General features: G+C 46.7%; 1 protein-coding gene across 32 annotated transcripts in view; it reads left to right on the top strand.

Annotated features, from left to right (window-relative positions):
- LOC105187420 (uncharacterized) overlaps positions 1-21,319 on the top strand; it is a 215,875-nt gene extending 194,556 nt beyond the window's left edge. For 28 of the 32 annotated variants that reach the window (XM_025299105.1, XM_025299124.1, XM_025299127.1 and 25 more), the window contains 6 exons: positions 718-943; positions 1,765-1,884; positions 1,951-2,058; positions 2,248-2,430; positions 2,766-2,862; positions 18,706-21,319. In XM_025299105.1, coding sequence (XP_025154890.1) covers positions 718-943; positions 1,765-1,884; positions 1,951-2,058; positions 2,248-2,430; positions 2,766-2,862; positions 18,706-20,226 — 2,255 coding nt within the window. In that variant the 3' untranslated portion in view covers positions 20,227-21,319. Of the gene's footprint in view, positions 1-717; positions 944-1,764; positions 1,885-1,950; positions 2,059-2,247; positions 2,431-2,765; positions 2,863-8,895; positions 8,949-16,913; positions 17,019-18,705 lie in introns of those variants that run through there. The other 4 variants (XM_025299133.1, XM_025299132.1, XM_025299134.1 and 1 more) reach the window with 3 other exon arrangements.
- Positions 21,320-22,174: the final 855 nt, after the last annotated feature.

Raw genomic sequence — 22,174 nt, 5'->3', positions numbered from 1 at the left:
ACAGTAAAATTGTGTCGTCGCCGAGCCGTTTAACCGCCCTGTCCTCTCATTACCGGGCCCGCTCTTCCATCGTGCGAAACTGTCGCGCCGCGCCGCGCGGGACATCGATCACGGCGCGGCAACGAGCGGCGAACGTCAAATCTAATCAGCCGATTTCAGAGCTACCGCGCGCGCCGGCCATGTTGCTCGAAACGGCGGTTCGTTTCCGCGCGTTCACACAATCGGGCCGCGCCTTTCGCGCAAGCTCCGCTTCTCGGGCGAAGCGAAATACAGCGCATGGGGGCTGTCGCATCCGGGCTACGCACCTGCTCGCCTTTGGCCGCAGGAAAAATGCAGGAAAGATAGACGGCTGTCCCGATTTCGTTTAATGGTTTCGGAGTTGATTGCAACCGGAGACTCCGAGTAGAAACGCGCGCCGCGCCTCGTCGACTCCGTCGGCGTTTAGCTTTTTGCTTCTCGTTCTGCTTCTACTTTTTTTCTCTCTTTTTTTTTTCTTTTTTCTTTCCTTTTTTTTTCAATGACTCGTTACATCGTTCGCTCGTGGGACGTTCGCCACGAGGCGTTGCTCGCTGCTCCGGATTCCCCGCGGTACGTCGTTCGCACGGTGAAGGAGACAGGCGCTCGACGTGAGCTTATAATCCTTGAGTGTTGGCGCAAATTCGCCGAAACCGAGAGAAACGCGGGGCTCTCTCACGCCTGCCGAACGAACGATTGCAGAACGCGACAGGCACAAGCCGACGCCACCGCCGAAACCAGCCGCCTTGGTGGCCGGCCAGTACGTCTACAGGGACTTGGCGCTCACGCCGGAGATGTACAACCAGCTGAGGGGCCTGCAGAAGAAGGCGAAGGACCTCAGGCAGGAAGTGAGGAACCTCAGGCGTATGTCGCAGGCGCAGGCGCACACTGTGCGAGAGACCATCAGGGACACGTTCATCACGATCAGGTAGTACGAATGCGCTCTCGGCGAGGGGACGAGCCATCTCCGCTGAGAGAGAAAACTATATCGTTGAATTAACTATAATCTTACTACATTTTACAGTTCATTTTGGCGTCAACCATACTTTAAATAGCTCGTGGAAACCTGCAAGATATAGTAGGATAAACACAAATATATAGTCAATTGATTTTCTTAAATAATTGTCTAGTTACTTTTACCACATATATGTGGTAATTTCTCACTCACAGATATAGTGAGATTTAATATTCATATAGTTATTACATCTGTCATCATTTAGCAAATATTCTGGTAATATTGACTATATAAAAGAGTTACTTTTACCTACGTATTTTATATCTATTTGTATCTATACAATAATTTTAGTTTAACTCACTGTAATATTCTTAGTAAAAATATTATATGGTTGGTTATGCCTACGCCTGTATCGTAATTATTACCGATATTATGGCAATACTTGCTATAAATATGATATTTCGGACTATAATTTAGTTAGACTATATCATTATAGTTCCAAATATCATATACTTTTCTCTCAGTGTCGCAAAAGTTCAATTTATCGGCAAACTCGGAGGAACTGAAAACGGCTCGACGCGACGGAAGCCCGGACGGAGGCTTGCGCGCATCAAGCGCGAGGAAGAGAGAATTTTTATCGGTGCAAATTACACACAATTATTACTGATTATCGCTTCCGAATTATTTGTCGGACATTGTCCTTGAATGGTGGAAATTGCGAGATGGCTCGTGGATCCTTCGAATCGACGAATCCTCGAAATTCGACTGATCCAACTGACGGTTTGCATACGCAGGGCTATGCTATTATCGGGCGGAGACGCGGCTTGGACGGCCGGGGACGCGGAGAAGATTCGACTGAGCCGCGAAGAGGATCTCTACAAGCAGGAGATGATAAGGCTGGAAAAAGATCTCACGTGAGTATCTCCGTTCGGCGGCGAGAATAAGTCGCGCAGTGGCTGACGAACGTTTGCGAATTTCAGCGAGCTGGAGAGCACCGTGGAGGAGCTTCGCGGCAATGTGATCAATAGAAAGACGCGTGTCAATATGTCGGATGTGGAGAACATGGCTTTAATATTGAGTAAATCCAGGTAAGCCGAGCGCTCGTTCGATAGAGTCGATTCCGCGACGAACGAAACGCTGTCGTTGCACACGTCAGTCGCCGCGTCATAACGCGGACGGCTGTCTCCGCGTTACACCCGCGAGTTTCATATCACTTCGGTCATTAGATGACTCGATCGTTCGACTCGATGACTATAAGTGGACGTTATTTCTTCCAGCAAAACCGTCGCTGACTTGAAAGTGCGCTTCCCGAGTCTGCAGGAGGGCATGAAGGGTCTGCTGAGCTCCGAGATGGAGAAGGTGGTGCGCGAGGAGAAGTTCCTCAAGGAAGAACCCGAACGACTGGAGTCTGCGTTGAGGCGTTGCAAGAAACTCACCGGTACACTCGTGACGCTCAAACGGTACGACCCCCTCGCAATCGAGATATCGTTGAGATGCGATACACCACGAGTTTACAAACCTTTCACCGCGAGTAACAATCTTCGCTTGGAAAGAAAAAAGATCACTAGAAGAGCCACTTGGACAGGCGCGCTAATGTTGACTCAGACCTGTTAAGATTAATCAGACGCACATCTCTTTTGACATTCTTTGACGTGACAATCAGAATATCGGACTCTGCGCGAGCATCGGCATTACAAAAGATGCACCTAGTCTTTCAGTATCAGAGATCTGTTGAGATCTCGGGGTCTTCCTCTCCAACGATGAAACTCATGAAATTTCTTGCTCTTTTGCTTAGCTTGGCATCGGTGCAAGAGCAGCGATTACCAAACGCAGCGAGCGTAGATGCCGAGGACACGCCACCGATAACACCGACGACGGCACAACATTCCAAGGTAATCATTCCATTGAACCCGCTCGCTCGCTCGCTCGCTCGCTCTCTCTCTCTCTCTCTCTCTCTCTCTCTTTCTCTCTCTCTCTCTCTCTCTCTCTCTCTTTCTCTTTCTTTTTCTCTTTCTCTCTCTTCTCTTCTCTTCTCTTCTCTTTTCTTCTCTTCTCTCTCTCCCTACCCATCTTTTTTGCCCATCTCTCTCCCCCCCCCCCTCTCTCTCTCTCTCTCTACCTACCTATCTATTTATCTATCTATCTATCTATCTATCTATCTATCTATCTGTCTGTCTGTCTGTCTGTCTGTCTATCTATCTGTCTATCTATCTGTCTGTCTATCTTCCTTCTATCGAAATCCAACTCAGCTCCAGATTCTCCCGTTCCGATTTCTTCTTCGCTCGCCCCGTCCTCGTAAAGCGCGCCCGCTCCCGAAATCCGGAAACACACGCCACCCGTTGCATGCGGTAACCTCCAAGTTTCCCCGACCATCCCTTCGTCCTACGTGTTACGCTTGGAACATCCGTATCCGTTCCTCGACCTGCCTTTCTCTCCTCCGAGGAAGAAGAAAAAGAAGAACCGGGAAGATCGGCTTAGTCACGGCATTTTCGGATTAACGAATCGCGGACTTGATCGGAGCCGTTGACCGGCGGACGAAACAAGCTCTCCGAGTCCTGGCTGCGAAACGCCTCTCCGGTAGAGAGTACGCGTGATCGAGACTCGTCTCTACGACCGATCGCGAACGACGCGCTTCGATGGGAACCGCTCGCCTCGAGGATGTCCGCGATAAACGGGTTTATCCGATGACCGCGCAACGATCGCAATCCCGCAGTCTCTCCTTGTGCCTCCCTCCTTCGCTGCGTGCACATTTTGTCGTGCGGCACACATTTTGTGGCACGGTACACGCCCTGGTTCGTGTGATTATCGAAACATTGGCTTTCGTTAGGAGATGGGCACATCAGCGGCTTAACGAGCGAATTAACGCGGCCGTGATACGTTCTCCAGGAGAAATGTACCATATTCTCGCTAATACCGCGAGCTATGCTCCAGAGAGCGATAGAACATTCCTAATTGTGAAATAGGCGAATGATGCGCAAAAGTCCGCGGAGAATGCAGAGGAAAACGAGGAAAGCGGACACAGGCCACCGATTTCCTTAACGAGTCGATCGCTCTTCGGCGATAATATCGAGCGTTTAATCATTTCCGCATTGTACGCCATTGAGGACGAAGGACGCGGACAAGTGGCGGACGGTAGCTTGGAATGGACGTCGCTCTAGCGGAATCTTCATTTTAAGACTAGAATTTCGATTGCGATTGTGCTATTTGGATATACTCGCGGGAGATTTAGGAATTTAGATAGACATCGGGGAATCGGAATCTTTTAATCCGCGCGATCCTTTCTCGAGAAACGAAACATTTCTCCTGGTGGCACCTGGTACCCCTCACCGCAGACTTGCGTCGTTTGAATGATTAAAACACACATCGCGTACGATTGATCGCACGTCCAAGCTATCCAAGCCGAAACGATACAAACGCAGCAAACGTAACAATTCTCGACACGGGAGACATTCGCGAGAGAGACTTGGCCGCGCTCGATCAGCAAAGTTACACGGCGAGTTCCACGAATCGCGCGCGATCGAAGCGCGATCTCGACGAAAACTCCGGGCAGGAAACGCGACTGTGTGCCCATCGCAGCTTTTTTCTTCACCTTTGCGAACTCGTTCACCGAACACTCTTCGACACGACGGCAATATTGTATAATCTGCTGTACAACCTGTGAACAAAGTAGAGCGTCGATGAGACCACACTCCACGCTTCGTAGATCTTTCTTGTCCCACATAAGTAAGCCGACATGGTATTTTGCAGTGACGTATATATATATATATATACATACTACTCTCCATTACGACCACCGCTTACTCCGTATCCCCCCCCCCATTATTGCTAACAAGCGCATGCAAACGAGTGATATAGAGTTTTGTTCTGGTACATAATATAAATATGTCTATAATCATATACGTAAAACTTGTCTCTCTCTCTCCTTTTGCGTACATATGCATACCCGTGTACATCTACGTCATATGCGTATTGTATATACATACAATGTGTCTAGACAGAACGCGCACACTTGCGACACTCAGTGAAGTCGCGCTGCGCGACGCGCGAAGATGCCGCGCGTCGGTAACGAGAGAAGCATCATGAGGCCTGTCTGATTATGCCCGTCTGCCGATTCGTCGATTGTATACGTATCGAACGTGTGTGTATTATCGTTACGGAGCGTAAGCGAGTGATATATCGTATATTGTTATTCGGGCAAGTCAAGATGCAGCCGAGCGCGCATTTCTCGTATAATTGTAGTGTTCCGGGTAGCGCTCGAGGATTGCGGGTACTCCGACGCCCCGATGCCAGTAGATTCTATCGTTACATTACGGCAAATTGGTATCAAGCCATACCCGCTCATACAGAGAGCTGAATTTCGCTCGGCAGAATCTGCGAGACCAACACGGTATAGATCGATGACTGAAATCGAGCAGATTTGCTTAGCTTAGTGACGGATTGATGTCGGACAGATAGCGCTTACGCTCGCTCGAAGTGCGCTCGATTTATATTTTCGTCCAAGTCCGATAGTCAAAAAGTTGGAATTATCTCACTACGTGGTACGTGTGTCGAAGAAACGGTAGATTATAAACGCACGAGTAAAATGTAGATGAATAACGAATAAATAACGAAGGGTGGAAATCTTTAAATAAGAGATTGCCGGACTCGTTTATAGACCACTGAATTGTTTTGGAACGCTGATGTGATATTTAATGCGATTACTTGTTTTTAAAACCGTAAGTGTAACAACGACGGCATAATCAAACAGACAAGGTGGCTATCGAATCGACGAAAATACCACTTGCGGTGAAAAATTGATCAACAATTGTAATCGCAAAATTCGTTACTTGCCATTATGACAAAAATGCGAATATGTCGAAATACATATAATTATCGATGTCGTCACTAAAACAGTTCAAAGCTTTGCAACGCCTGTTTTACAAACATACTACGTCAGTTAACATCGAATCATCGGTTTTGACAGGCAAACATGACAAAAATATATATCTTGATTTCGAGGAAAATGACTTGATGAAAAAAAAATATCTGCAATAAGAAGATCTCTCGTTTGTGTAATCGGGCTATAAAATTTATTTACAGATGAGACAGCTAACGTACGGTTGCAAGATTTTATTGAATTACGTATTAGTATTATTATTATTATTATTATTATTATTATTATTATTATTATTATTATTATCAAGCGAAGCATCAACATTTTCGTAATATATCGATAGATATGAAATTAAAAATTGGCAAGACATTGTGCTACTTCAAAATCGCGCGAACATAATTTGACTTGAAACGCTACGGCAGATTGCTGTGAGTGCCACGAAAGTTTTCGTTGTCTTTGACCGTCCAGTTAATAAACAAACCCGCGTGACACACAATTCCATCCACCTCGTCCTCGGCTGCTGTTCGCTTAATCCTGACCACTATATCGTTAAAACGATATATGAAATCTGATGTAAACCTTCTCATAAGATCAAGCTTGATCGCTTCGCCTCTTCGCATACGTTGTACAAGAGTACACTTATGTCGAGTACACATTTCTTGAGAAATCTCACGTCACTCACGTGAGGCATATCTCAATGTGAAGGACACATTACTCCGCAGAGAAACAATGTTTGACAGCCGGATTATACCAGACGAGATGTCTGATTAATAAGAGTGGGTTCGTGAATATCAGCAAAGGAACAAAACATGAAACTTTTGTTACTTACAATTGTTACGTGCTATTACGAGCTGTCGTCCCATAACTTCGATGCTAATAAACTCGTCTTGACTTTGATTATTTTGATTGTGAGAAACGCGTGAATTAACACTGTCGCAATTATATCAATTGTTTTCTTCGGTGAAAACATCAGTGCTGAAGGGATATTACTTGTTTGTAAATCATTCCGTTGGATATTTTGAGATATCAGAACTTTTCGACGGAGAAAGAAAAATGGTTTTTTTTCTTCTCTTTTTTTTTTAGGACAAAATCCAGTGAATATATTTAGACTTGACTTCGCAGTTTCGGACACTCAATTCCGCAAGGACGCATTCTTCCAATACAGTTTAAATCTCCGATTATCTTACAGCATACGTCGAAATCGTGCCATGTCGCTTTGCATTTGATTGCATCTCATTGTTACGCGAAACTACGATACGGTCTTTAATTTTCAATATTCATACCAGGATCTTCTCTCACTGTTAACGTTATATGACGAAAAGAACACGATGGATAAGATTTAACAGACATTCCACAGTAACGATGGTCTCTCTCTCAGCCCAGGAAATGCAACATATTCATTTCCATCTGGTCACATGTGAAATACCATCGGGCCTCTCTTGCCATCTTCTACACGTTCTCCCGGGATTAAAACGCTGACCACAAACGTATATGATAATAATTCTTTCTCTCTATCTCTTTTCTTGTTTTTTCTCTCTTTCTCTTTATCTCTGTCTCTCTCTGTCTCTGTCTGTCTGTCTCTCTCTCTCTCTCTCTCTCTCTCTCTCTCTCTCTCTCTCTCTCTCTCTCTCTCTCTCTCTCTCTCTCTCTCTCTCTCTCTCTCTCTCTCTCCCTCTCTCTCTCTCTCTCTCTCTCTCTCTCTCTTCACCTATGTCCCTTCTCTCCGAAGCTTTTCGTCATTTTTTAATTTTTCGTCGTCTTTCTTCGAACCGAAAATCCAGTGTCGTACGGAAATGTTCGGCGAAAATAAAAACTTCTCCTGCAACTTGTCTCTCTCTCTCTCTCTCTCTCTCTCTCTCTCTCTCTCTCTCTCTCTCTCTCTCTCTATTTCTGTCTCGCTCTCTCCTCTCACTCTCTCTCTCTCTCTCTCTCTCTCTCTCTCACTCTCTCTCTCTCTCTCTCTCTCTCTTACTCTGTAATATGGTCCCCTCCACCCTGTTACCCACAAACCAATATTTTCAATGTTTGCTGTGTCCCGATAGTATAGATATTTTTTATACATTTAGCGCATGGTGTGACAAAACATTCGTAGCCGTCGATGCTTATCGTTCATGAGAATCGGAAGAATCGAATCGCTCGGATCGGCTGTCTCGAGCTTCTCTTTTCTCCCCTACCCCCTTTCTCTCTCTCTCTCTCTCTCTCTCTCTCTCTCTCTCTCTCTCTCTCACTCTCTCTCTCTCTCTCTCTCTCTCTCTCTTTCTCTCTATCTGTCTCTCATCGTCATTAACTCATTTCGAGAGCGATTCGAAGATTGCTTGAAGAGCGACGATGCAACGTTTCTTCAAACGTCGCGTTGCTTCAATTACCTTCGGAATTGTAGCGAGCACTGCTCTACTGTCCCGCAATGCGACCGACGCGGCTTTGCATCTTGCAATTTGCGTTTTATCTCGCAAGTGTTGACAAGAGAAGAGAAATCTTCATTCGCAAAATCATGCGAAGCGCAAAGTGCGAGGTGAAGGGTCGCTGAAATCGTATCGCGGGATGGAGCATAGGTCGCTCTCGCGATCCTTCTCGTTTTCGACGACGCCGATGACGATGTTTTGTCAGATCATTCATGAGTGTTAGCTGTGATTTAACGACGGAAATCTGCGTCGCGACGAGTCTCTCTCTCTCTTCCTCTCTTTTTTTTGTCTACGGGCATCGTAATCCGTCACGTCGGCTGTTCGACCGGCAACCGTTCGACGATCTCGTCGTTTGCCGGGACGATCAGACGCGTCTCTGATAACGAGCGTAACGAGAGAGGCTCTCTTGCCGAAGCCCTCTCCGCACTTGTCTTGGAAGAATCACGAGCGACGCGGGTTACGCAAGCTATTGTATATTCGAACGTAAAGCTGTGTGTGAAAGAAAATTAAGAGAAAAAAGTGAAAGAGTTAAATATGTGTAAATGTAAAAAGTTAAATAAGCAAAAGAAAGAAAAAAAAAAAGAAAAGACAAGAATTAAGAAGCGAGTTACATAGCCTAACAGATAGTGAAAATAATATTAATTTTTTAGTATGGCTGGAAGTGGAGTACTAACTTCAAGGAGGCCATACAGACCAGTCATGAGTAACTTTTAACTTATAAATTATTATAATTATTATTACTATATTATACGAAACTATACCGTTTATTATATTATTATTATTATCATTATCATTATTATTATTATCGTTATTATTATTATTATTATATTATTCTGTACTGTTTTTATATATATTATATATACACGCATATACATATATATCTCGAACACAAATCTTTATATTCATATATTCTTTTTTATCGGTATGTCTGCAGCACAATATCATCATACTGTCGATGACTGTTATCCTTTCACGGCACTCCGGAGCATTCCGCCAGATTCCCGTAGCCCGTTATCACTGTTGGATGCAAAGTGAAAGTAAAAAATTTTCTCCGTCCGTAAATCCCGTAGTTCACGATTCTAGATCCTCACAACTCGAAGCCCCATGTTCTGTACAGAATGGTACTTGTAAATTTCGCACGACCGGTAAACCTGCAAAGTTTACATTTCGCTGTGCTTACGATCGCACCGTATGTGTGTATAAAGTAAAAGAGTCCTCCTCGGAAAGAAACCGGCTTCATTCTCACGACGGACGGAATGGAGTGTATATATGTAAAATATCTTTCATCCCTGATTGAAGATTCGCGTCGAGAAAAAGTCGCGGGCGTCCTTGACAGTTTAACGGAATCCTTCGGAGTGAATCCAGCAAGTCTCCTACTGTCACACACGTGCTAACGACTGCGTTTGCCGTTCTATCTAGACTTCAATCTTGACACGTGCTTGTTCTGAGATGGATTTTATTTCTATCTGATTCTTCGACTGTCGGCTTTTTTATATTATCGTGTTCTCTTTATCAAAAATTTTTCGTCAAAAATCTATAAGAAAAAAAAAAAAGAAAAAAGAAACAACAGAGATACTTTCTCTTTCTTCAAATCGAAGACACGACCGGAAAATGCATACGGGCGATTAACGATTGGCAACTGTTGGCAGCAATGACATACTAATTTTTCAAAGCCTGAGAGATATTTGCAGGTGCGGTAAAAAGCAAATCAATTTGTCGAAGATGATCCACCATGTATGTGCGAAATGTGCAATAGATACAAGTAGGTTTGAACGACCAGGAGACGATCACTGTCGTCACGTAATCACGACAGATTGCAATCGGTCAACCCTAAAGGTTGTATCATGCTTTTCGCTTTTCTGCTCGAGCATCTCGAAGTTTTATCCCGAGTTTATATATTCTTTAATTATGTATAAAATCCTATTATTTTATGAGCCGTAATTTTAAGCCAGCACTTATTAATATTTTTATTGCAGCGACAAAATTACTTATCGATATAAAATAAAATTATTATACATATAATTGACGAAAATAATTCTCACACGCAAAACGTACATATTCGCGATAGTGAACGTGAACACGCGCTGACGCATTTCAATTCTCGAGATCTTCAGACTGGATATTATGGATATTATGGTATTAATGGAGATAAAACATTTAATATTAGGTAAAGTTTACATTACGATATATAATGCACGTCGATAATTAAGTCGCATACTTTATGATAATCTTACGTCACTGTTGATGTGAATTATCCGAAAGCGCGATATCTCTCCCGGCCTACCAAGCCCGCTTATATCTACTGCACGTTTTCCATGGAGCACATTATTACGAGAATCGCGACGTCCAGGCGCAAGAAACGCCGCAAGCCGCGCGACTTCTCATTATTCTTCAGATTACTTTGCACCTTATTGATTTCCTATATATAGCTTCACACTTTTCTCTGCTTGAGACCGTTCGAATATTTTGCTACGTATTTGTGCCTGTTTCGGATGCCGTCACACAGTCAAATACAGATTGACGATGAAGAAAGCTTTTTTTTTTCTTTCTTCCGAGCTTTGACGCGATCTAAATTCCTTTCATTCGTATCGGATCTTCGCGGAAAAACGTGTATGTGTGACATGTAACATCCATCCACAGTCATTCACCATCAGCCAGCCACCCATCCGTCCGCCCACCCATCGATCCGCATACACACAACACACACAACGTACACGCAGCATACACACTACGCCAACACATGTATTGGCTAGCCACTTAGCCAATTCGAAAGACGAGCAAACCTTCATTAAGACTCTGCTGTGCTACGTGCTATACGTCTTTGATTTTAGCGCTCTCACTTGGCCTTTTTCGCAAGATTACCTATATATATATATATATATATACGATATATATATATATATATATATATACGATAGAATTACAACGTTTCCTCCTTGGTTTCTCTCTCGAGCATCCGCGCGCGAGCACTTCCGAGCCAGCGTTACCGAGACGCCTTTGCCGATTTTCGAGATTTGCGAAAGACGAAATAAAGAGAGCACTTTCGCTCATCGTGCATCGGCGAATGTTTCGGACCGTTTCGCATCGTCCACGACGCAAGGATTTCACGAGGATTTATTGTGTTTACCGCGAACAATTCTCTGATCCAAAAATTCGCCGTGTGTAAGATCCTTCAATCTTAGGATCTTCATGCAATTCGGTCAATACTTACGTAAAAGAAACATTCTTATTTATATGTTCAATAGTATAATGAGGATACTTTTTACCGGACGCCAGATAAAATCCTTTTTGATTCGATTAAAGTCATTGTTTGCAATTTGATATTCGGATACAGATGGATATCCTTTAATCGTTGCAAATCGAAAATTGTGAGCATCGGCTCACAATCACAGTGCTTGAGAAATGTACAATTAACTAATACGACAATTTTAGCATTCATGATTCAATTCAATGCCTCCGCAATTATTACTCCGCGACTCGGCTGCAAAATCCATCCTAAACAACACAGGCAAGCCTGTAAACCCGATAAAGCCGAGAAGATGAAAAGGAACAAGAGATGTCGCGAAAAAAGAAGAAGAAAAAGGATCGTACTAGAATTTAAATTCAGATCTTTCGAGACGTAAAATTTCGACACGCGAAGTCGGAAAACGTGAAAATCGGTGTACTCGAAGAGTCGAGCTTTGACAATCGAGCTGGCACACCGCAATTCCCGATCGCCGTACGACGATGCAAAATGGTTGAACGCGACACAGAACGCGAATAGTAGCGACCCAACCTCGTCAGACACACTCGCTCCAATCCACTTCTTATAGTAAGGTTTCGCCCATCTTCCATACGTCACCCCTCGCTCATCGTCACCCTCTCGCCATCTATCATCTTCAACGTTTTTCAAGGTTTACATTGGATTTCCCGTGACGTATCATGGCGATGACACGCACCATTCGCGCGCGAGTGTATCTCACAAAGATTCTCTCCTGTATTGCTGTGCAAGTCTTTCTTTTCACTGATTCCCTCTCTATCTCTCTTTCTCTTTTTCTCTCTCTCTCTCTCTCTCTCTCTCTCTCTCTCTCTCTCTCTCTGTGTCTCTCTCTCTCTCTCTCTCTCTCTCTCTCTCTTCTTCTCTCTTTCTGTCACCCCCGTCACACCCGTCAGGCTTCACAAAACGACGAGAGGTCACCCAACACCACCACCACCACCACCACCACGCGTCTCTCCCTTATGTTCTGTCTAATCGTCGCGACCCTCCGCGTGTTCTCCACCCCGTTAGCTGTCGAATTGCCCGAATTGCTGCCACGTCGGTAGCGTGCACATGTGTATATGTATATATACGTATATGATTCGATGACATTGCAGTCGTCGAGACAAAACATCCCGCTGTATTGTCTCGTCCACACGCACGTGCGACGAGTCGAGAGGATCCTTTTTCCTTCTCGTTGCACTGCGAAGAACCTTGCGTCCGCATACGCAAGCTCCTGCTGCGTACACGTACGCGAATATACACGCGGCGCCAAGTGGAATAAAGTCAACGTGAATTTGTGATATTTGGATTTGCGACGTCTCACACTTTGCAACTTTTGCGCTTTTGCTAGTCGGAAGCGTCCGGCTCTCCCGATTATATGCAGAAAGGGATCGATATTGTTCTTCTCATTTTCTTCTCTTTTCCTTTTTTTTTTTTTTCTTTTCTTCTCTCGACGAGATTGTGGAGAGCGCAACGTGGATTCATTCGCGTATCACGCCTGAATTGATTTAACGAATCGAAGAGACGCGTACAGCTGAACACGCAGACTGCGAAAAGGCCCATATTTGTATTTATTCCACTTGAGAGAGGCTGACGCATATCATTTGCCTATCGTCATACATTTTCTCCCGGCTGTACGGCCATTAATAATCGACGGCGATAAGACGAGATCTGTGCTCACGTCTACGTCTGCGTACAACCTGAGAAAAGTTTGTCGACCACGCCAATTCGAGCATGTGCTTTGGTACGGCGAAGTACGTTCGAATCGTCACAGATGCAATGCTTTCCTTTCCGTTTCGCTTTCATGAATTATCTGATGGTGAAAAATGGTTCTCTATACAATCCAGTGTTGTTCGCTGCTGAGTTATTACATGATAACGTGCAATTATAAACGTTCATGTATATATATATATATATATATATATATATACAAATTAATCACGCCGATAACTATTGATTAACTTCATTCGCGATTTTCTGACTGTCGCTTTTTCCTCCGAGATGCTCCGCCATTGTGCGAAAGCGAACGTTTATTTAGCCGTACTCGCGCGCATCATAATCTTGAATTCGCAAGCATTCTCTCATGTTCACGCGCACGTGTGCAAAAGAAAAGCGGGTGGAGACAAGTCGGAAAATACTCGTGAAATTCTCCCTCATCGCACAATCGCCCGAAAGGGATGGACGTCCAAAAGATTCCGTCTTTCACTCGTCTCTTTGACGCTTATGTCGTCTGGAGAGCAACGAATTTGACGAGTCTCGATTGGCCTCCACGAGTGCAATCGCGCCGAGTGTAAAGCGCAACTCGCGAGGCGGCCTCGACACCTCGGAAACAAAGCAACCGATGTCACCTTGAAAGCTGAAAAGATGAGACATGTACGTTTGGGAACTGTCACGGGAAATTTCACAAAGTCAGCCTCCAGCTTCAAGCATTCAAGCAGAACGAGGCAACATCGGCCTCAGCTCCGAAGTGTCGCTGTTGTACTCCGCGCGAACTTTTATTGTCTTTGCAACCGTGCACCTATCTATCCACAAGGTGGCCGTGAATTAACGCGCTTGCGCCGCGTAGCGAAAATTTCCTGGCTAAATTGAAGTCGATCTTCCACACGAGAATCGCGTGTAATTGAAAGTTGAAGCCTCTTGCGCGAATTAAACTCACGGGCCCCGTCGAAGGACAATGAATCTCATTTCTGAATTTTTGAATTAATTTCGCCCGGGTTTGCTCACTTGAGCGGTAGAGGAGTTTCCAACTCGCGATCGCCTCGGTAACGCTATTTTTTCATTAACGAAAGGTCGGCTTCGATTTCGAATCGAGGCAAGCTCGGTTACGCGGAAACATGCGCGCCAGTTTATGGCCACCCCATCTACATCTCAACGTGCAAGATCTCTAGAGGTTTAATTAGCACTCACTCATTTATGATTTGTACGATACTTGAGCTTCTTACGTCTCATTTCTCTACACTGTGTGGTATTTAGTACGTATTCCTATCGATTACTCGCCACCAATCATCTCGTTTGATTTCACCGATGTCGAGTTAACGTTATCGCGCCTCACATCATGTTCGTCATGCGTGCTCCACCCTCGTACAAGATTCATTCTCTTCTTTCCATCACATTTTGCTCTCTTTATCTCTCTCTCTTTCTCTCTCTTTCTCTCTCTCTCTCTCTCTCTTTATCTCTTTATCTCTCTCTCTCTCTCTTTATATCTCTCTCTCTCTCTCACTCTCTCACTCTCTCTCTCTCTCTCTCTCTCTCTCTCTCTCTCACTCTCTCACTCTCTCACTCTCTCACTCACTCTCTCACTCTCTCACTCTCTCACTCTCTCTCTCTCTCTCACTCTCTCTGTCACTCTTTCTCACTCTCTCTTCTCTTTCCCTTCTCTGTTTCTCTCTTGTGTATATATTCACCCATCGGAGACACACATTTTTTGACCGGTATTTGTACATGTATATATATTTATATTTATATACTTATATATTTATACATACATATACACTCTCCTTCTCTCTCTTTCTCTTCCTCCCTCTTCTCTATATCTATCTGTCTATATCATCTATCTCTCTATATATCTCTATCTATCTATATAAGTCTGAGTCCGTTACTATATTGCCTTACTATAAGGATTGGACTGAAGGTTTTCTCTGTGTATTATTTGATTGGCCGATATATTCTTTCTGTATTTTTATAAATATATATATATATATATATATATATATACCATCCCAAATATATATATATATATTTCTTTTTTTATTTTTCCTTTGTTTCACAACTAGCAGAATATTAATTAAGCACGTTCTGTACGTACGTATAGCATGCGGCATGTTTGTACGTTACGTGTAAGTGTAAGATACTAATGTGTGTGAGGGTGTGTGTGTGTGCGCGCGCGCGCGCGCGCTCTTGTGTGGACAAGCATGAAACTACAAAACTCTGCATGGTAAGACGTCCCGCCGCGAATTTTCCTTTTTCTCTTCTTTTTTTACACGCGCTTACCTCCGAATGCATGTTGTTGTATTCTGCGTAAGTTTTCCGTTTTACCTCGAAACGGAAGATCGGCGTCATTTGTGCGGGCATCGACGAGCGTACTCTCGTGCTAATTCGTAAACGGCGATTCGGTAAGAAAACGATCTTGCTTCTGTCTTTCCACTTTCTCTATCTTTCTGTGTAACTGTGCGACTCACACTTTTGCGCACCTCGATCATCGGCATGAGCACAGCAACAACAATTTTCATCGATATGTTTTGCGAGACTTTTGTTTTAATCAAGAAACGTCACTAGAGCAGCGACCACACACGTGAGGACACAGGATGTTCGGCGGCAGGCCATTTTGGTGGCTTCATCCAAAACTAACGAGCGTACAACTCTTTTTCTCAATCAAATCTCTCGCGATGGTAACGGTTTTGGAGCTGTGGCTGATTAAAACTGGAGAAAGAAACTAGACTCTTCAAGTAATACTTGGGATAAAGAACGTTCTTATCGCAACGGAATCAAGCGCGCAAACAATCGTCTCGCCACGAGAGATACACGAAGAATACTTTTTCGACAACCAAATACGCCCGTCGTCGAACATCCCGCACGCATTTATCTTCGTTTGCGCTGTCACAATTCATCTACCCGAGTTTCGTGAAAATATGACGGCTTTTTTGCACTTGATGTTACAAGAACCACGTCACTTCGGAGCATCCATTCTCCTTACGCGACAGTAGCCTTTCACATCGCGAATTTTCCGCCGCGAATAGACCACACGCTCTCGGGACTGTTATTGGTTCTGTCCGATTTGATTTGCTCGCAACTATATTTTTCTCGGACCTCGGCCTCCGGCCGATTCACAGTCAGTTCGATCGAATTTCGAAGCGATACCCGTCGATGCCCGAACGATGCGCCAAGCGCGATACGCAGCTTCCTCGTGCGGAGGTCGGCGAGATCGAACGTCGATCACGGACGACAGGCGAATATCGTACGGAGTATAACGCCAATCGGGCGTAATATCGCACCTGCGTGACAGCGCGATATTTTCCAATGACAGGATATATTATAATATATTGCACAGGATATTGATCGATGGATCGACTATAACGTATCGGCGTGATCAACGATAATGGAATAATGCCTGAATAATCGCTCGCACAATCTGGCGAAGAGATTTTCATCAAGTACGATAGTCGTCATTTCTTCGACGAGTCTTCTTTTTCTCATTGGAAAATCTCGCACTGCCGGCCTATTTCACAGCACGTCCAAGAAACACGGTGGAGGGTGTATCCGTGGACTTTTGTATAGTTTCCTGATTCATTTGCGAACACGTGATCGCGTCGACGACCTTGCGGCGAAATAGAAGAGCGACGTACTGCGTTTTCTTTTCTCTCTCGCGCGCGCGCGCGGTGGCCTCTGACCTCTCGGATTTTTGATTTTTGGTTTCTCTGTTTTTTTTTTAAGTTGACTAATACCGGACAGCAATCGATGCCAAATGTAAAAGAGCCCCAAACGAGTACTGACTTGTAACACGCACAACGCACGCACAAAACGTATAACCGACCGCAGGTAATTATCTAACGGAATTAATAATATTTACGTATTATCTCTTATACGGTTGTGTGTCTTTTTGTTTCGTTCACTTGTTGCGATTCACGACTCATCATTGCGCTCTCTCTCTCTCTCTCTCTCTCTCTCTCTCTCTCTCTCTCTCTCTCTCTCTCTCTCTCTCTCTCTCTGTATCTTCGTCTATCTCTGTCTCTTTCACTCTCTCTCTCTCTCTCTCTCTCTCTCTCTCTCTCTCTCTCTCTCTCTCTCTCTCTCTCTCTCTCTCTGTGTGTGTCTCTATATCTTATCCATCTCGCGCTCTCGTCTTCTCTTTCCTTTACTTTACTTTCTTCGTTCACCATTCCGCGTTTCCGTAAAATGCGCTCATGTCTCTTATCATTCACCCTCACACCGTCATGTTCTCCCCTCTCTCTTCACCGTTATATTACCGCATGCACATTATACTCGCACATATTACTCGCACGCATGACATAGCAAAGAAAGACGAAATTCGACTCGCGATCTTCCGCGATCGTGCGATCGTGGCGTGTCGAAGTGCCAAAGTCTTCGGGCCAAAAGCGTTCACGCTGTGTTTTAACAATAGCTGTTTTTTTTTTCTCCTTTTCTTTTTCTCTTATACCAGTGCCATCGAAACAGTGATTGTGGATTATCGTGGACGGCAAACCGCGAACTCGAGTTTGCGTATGATCGTTATGAGAAATAATCGATTGTTCTCAATATCTTACGATCGAGGCAAGTCCGTTGTACACGACTTATGCAACATGTATATTATAAATATAATTATCAATACATGAATATAATTGGAAAATGTGCAAGAGCGGTATTAAGATGGACATTGTTATCTCAATCAGAATCATTTTACATATTTTCTCCCACAAAATAGACTCTGCCGGTCGTACGAATCTTTCCGCACATATCGACAAGAGAATTCTTACCGAAGAGAAAAAGTCTTTATTAATTTTAGAGCGGCGTCGTGGATAACGGACGTTGCGCGATCTGCGCCGGTCATCATCTCTCTCGCAGTTCATCCTCCCTCCGCAGTGTCATTAGTCGAAACTCCGCCTAGTCGAGACGCCACGTTTCTACGATCACCGTTCTCGTTGTCAGAAAAAGCATCCGCGGCGATCAAACGCGGTTGTCATCTAACATGTATTATACACAAAGAATGTACCGCGAAGCCGCGGCTGTATAAAAACAAAAAGAAGTACCTCTCTGTACATACACGACAACAATATGTACATAATCAATGTGCGGTTTTGGGAAGCTCTTCATTCTTTACACTCGCACATCTATATGTCTGTGTGTCTTTCTCGTCGTCCCTCTACACATGCGTAAGTATCTCTGTGTATCACCGTATGTTTCACACACACATACACACACACACACACACACACACATGCACATACATGCACATGTTCACTCTTCTCTCTCGCGCCTCTCGTGCGGTGCGACGAGAGCACGCTCTCTTCGAGTCGGCGAGTCCGCGGTCACTCGCATCCGGGGGGATGCTTCTTCTGACAGCCCGACGAGAACGCGCAGGAGCACGAGCTCCGACGCCGAGGAGCCTCGCGCCGCTGTGGCCGTCGAAGGGCGCGCGCGCAGCCTTCGACGGCCACAGCGGCGCGATGGCGAACTCGGCCTTGAATTAACGAGCACAAATCCTGATTCCACGTGTCTGAACGAACAGGCAGCTGCCCCTGTGCCAGCGGAACGCACTGTCGTGGGGTCAACGAGCGTCCTCGGGGGAGGGGGCCAGCCTCTCGAGCCACCCGCCGCCCATCAGCAGCGTCCGGAGAACGCACTCGACGCTCTGCTAGACGAGCTGCAGACCTTCTCGCGACCCAGCTCGCAGATGGGCCAGGTATCCGGCGGCTTGTCGGTGCACCCGGGTTCCACCACGCTCTTAGCCGACGTCGGTCGCGCCTCCAGCCTCCGGGACTCGACAACGAACGTTGTGCATCCCGGGGGCGGCAGTGGCGGCGGCGGCGGCGGCGGCGGCGGCGGCGGCGGCAGCGGCGGTGGAGGAGGAGGAGGAGGAGGTGGCGGTCGCGCACCCAGCATCAGCGACATCGGTCGAAAAGGCAGCGTGGACTCGTCCAGCGGCACCTTGACCGTCGCCGCCGCCGCCACCGCTGCCGCAAGCGGCGTGGTGGGTCTACCCGGGATGGCACCAGGTGCCAGCGGCACGCTGCGTCGCCTGCACTCGTACCCGTCGAGCTCGGACACGGACACCTCGCCGCCCATCGCCAGGCTGCAAGTGTCGCTGCAGGAACAACAGCCAGGCTTGCCGGTGTTGCCGCAGGGCTTCTTGCCTGGACAAAAGCCGCCGGTGCCGGAGCGGAACGCCGAGCTGCTGCAGTTGGCCAGCGCCAGGAGAGTACCGCCGCCACCGCCGCCACGCACCAGCTCCAGATCGCCCTTGGCGAGCCCGACCAGTCCGCAGTTGCCGCCCAGGAACCACCCGTGCAGCCTGCAGAGCGGCAACGCGACCCTGCGCCGACCGGCGGCACGCGGCAACGCCATTATCGCCGGCAAAGAGGGTAAGCCGCCGATGGCTCTACCGCCGGACGCCACGGCGATTTTGTCCACCGTCGAGGCCGGTGACAACCGATCGGTGCCGACGTCGACAGCGGCGGCCGCCGGTGCCGCGCCGCCGATGCACAACTCGTCGTCCTCGCAGTCGTCCGCGGTGCTGTCCACCAGCAACTCCAGCTCCTGCGAGAGCGTAAACTCGCAGGAGGGCCTGCAGAGCAAGCGAGGCAGGCAGGAGCAGCTGGAGCAACGGCATCAGGAACTGCTGAGGAAGCAGAAGGCCCTGCAGGAGCAATACGCCCGGCTGCAGCAGCTGCAGAGGAACGCGGCGGGTCTCACCACCGTGCCGCCGGCGCCGCCCGATCTGCTGAAGAAGACCGGCTCCGAGAGCAACCTACTGGCGAAGATGGGTCTCGGCCTGAGCGCCGCTAGTTCCGGATCGCTCACCAGTCTCAGCCTCAAGCCGCAGGTCTTGCAGGACGCCACCGGCGACGGCCAGGCTAGTAGGATCGAGATCGTTAACGGACAGACGAACGCGGTGACGACCAACCAGGTCCACGGAGGCGTCACCACTTCGACGATGGTCGTGCCGAGCTTGACGACCGGCTCGGGCACGACCGTCACTACCACGTCCACCACGACCACCAGCAAGGTCTACGAGACGGACATTCTGTGACCGAGAAGCCGTTCGCTCATCGGAGCGACCGTCAAGGTCGCCGCTGAAATCGCCTTGGCGAGTTAACACGGTCGCCGAACGGCGAGATCGCGAGACTATCGCGTGGTCCAGGCTCCTCGGAGAACAATCGTCGAGGAGGTTGTGGTGAAGTGAGGCGAGTGAGGAGGAGCGGACGAATCGCAGACTTAACGGAACAAAAGTGAGGAAGATGACAAGGAATTGCTAAGATTAAAGAGACTGAATTGCTGACGGAGAGACGCGGGTATGAAGGAAGGAAGGAAGGAAGGAAGGAAGGATACGCCGAGTAACGCGAAGCAACGACGGGAAGCGATCGTAACCGAGGCTGAGGAGGTGAAGGGAAAGTCGAAAGAAGAGCACACGAAGAGGAGAAGAAGAAGAAGAAGAAGAAGAAGGAGAAGAAGAAGAAGAAGCAGAGGAGAAGAGAAGACTACTCCCGCATTATAGTCATCCCGTTCGACCTTGCGACGGCGGAGGCTCCGTCGTGCGCGGGTGCATAAGGTCTCTTGGAAAGTAGAATGCAGCGTAGGAATTTTAGCGCGCGTCACACACGTAAAATAATTACCACACTAATCACTATGGTTAAACGATAGCATTAATACTGATAAACGGCGCGAGGAGGCGATATTTCGATACACGCGTCGTCGTACGCGGACGCGTAGCGCAACATCAACGTCCGGTCTGAAGGAAGAGAAGAAAGAGGAAGAAAAAGAGAAGAGAAGAGAAGAAAGGAAGGAAGAAAGCGCGGCGAACCAGACGCGAATCTCGCCGTCGTGTTCGTCGGTTGGCCGCTTTTGCATCACTGCATATCCGATGCGCCCCGTGAGGTTGCCCTCTCGATCCTTCGACACCTCCCGAGGCTAAGGACGTCGTCGAAATTACGACGGCCATCGAGATCGATGTCTCGAGCGCAATCGCATCCTGTCCAGATCGACTACGGACCGGTAACGAGCGACGTGGGTCTCGCGGTAACAGAAATAATCGAGCTCCGATCTCGCGCTTCGCCGACGCTGCGAGCGTTCGGATCCTCTGTGCGTATCGATCCTCAAATATCATATACACACACACACACACACACGTATACACACATACGCATCCGACATACTCGAAACTTTCGCAACGTCTGTGCCAAACGAGAGAAACACGATATAATTGCGTACTTTTTTAAGATTATACACGTACAGTCGTGCGCGCGTCGCCGCGGCCATCCCGTAACTACCCGGCTACTCGTTTTTTCTTCGTCGTAGTAAGACGAGCGCAACGTCGTCAAGGTTCTACGTAGGTGATCATCGTATAAATATTATACAGATACGTACGTATTATATATATAAATATATACATACTATATGTACGCGCGCGCGCAAGAGAGAGAGAGAGAGAGAGAGAGGGAGAGAGGGAGAGAGGTAGAGAGGTAGAGAGGTAGAGAGGAAGAAAGAGAAAGCGGGCAGGAAGATTTATATAAATATATACATGTAAGTGGATATATAGCTAGGTAGCTAGGTATATATTATATACATATACATGAAATATACGAGATATATTGCAATCGTGCATACACACGCACTCATATACACGCGTACACGTACATACACATGTATTCACATGGTTAATGTGTGACGAGCGAAGAGAAGCGGGTTGCAGCTTTCCCTCGAGCGACGATGTCGACGAAATCACAGACAAACGCATTTCGTACACGACGACGACGACGGTCCTAACGTGCACAGACGTGACTCCCATCGCGTTTAGAATATAATTACCCAGCGTGCGTGTACGGACACTTACACACACACACACACACACACACATGAAACACATGTAAGACACAGACGGAATCAGCCGTGTATACGTAGACAGGATGCGTAGGCGATCGACGTGATTGTCCTCGTTGCCTCGGCAAGAGACACGGTTGGCGTACTCTTCGGCAAGTGCG

This window comes from Harpegnathos saltator, unplaced genomic scaffold (genome assembly GCF_003227715.2).
Source record: "Harpegnathos saltator strain DR-91 unplaced genomic scaffold, Hsal_v8.6 scaffold252, whole genome shotgun sequence".
Taxonomy (NCBI): Eukaryota; Metazoa; Arthropoda; class Insecta; order Hymenoptera; family Formicidae; genus Harpegnathos; species Harpegnathos saltator.
This window is presented reverse-complemented; position numbering and strand designations above follow the sequence as displayed.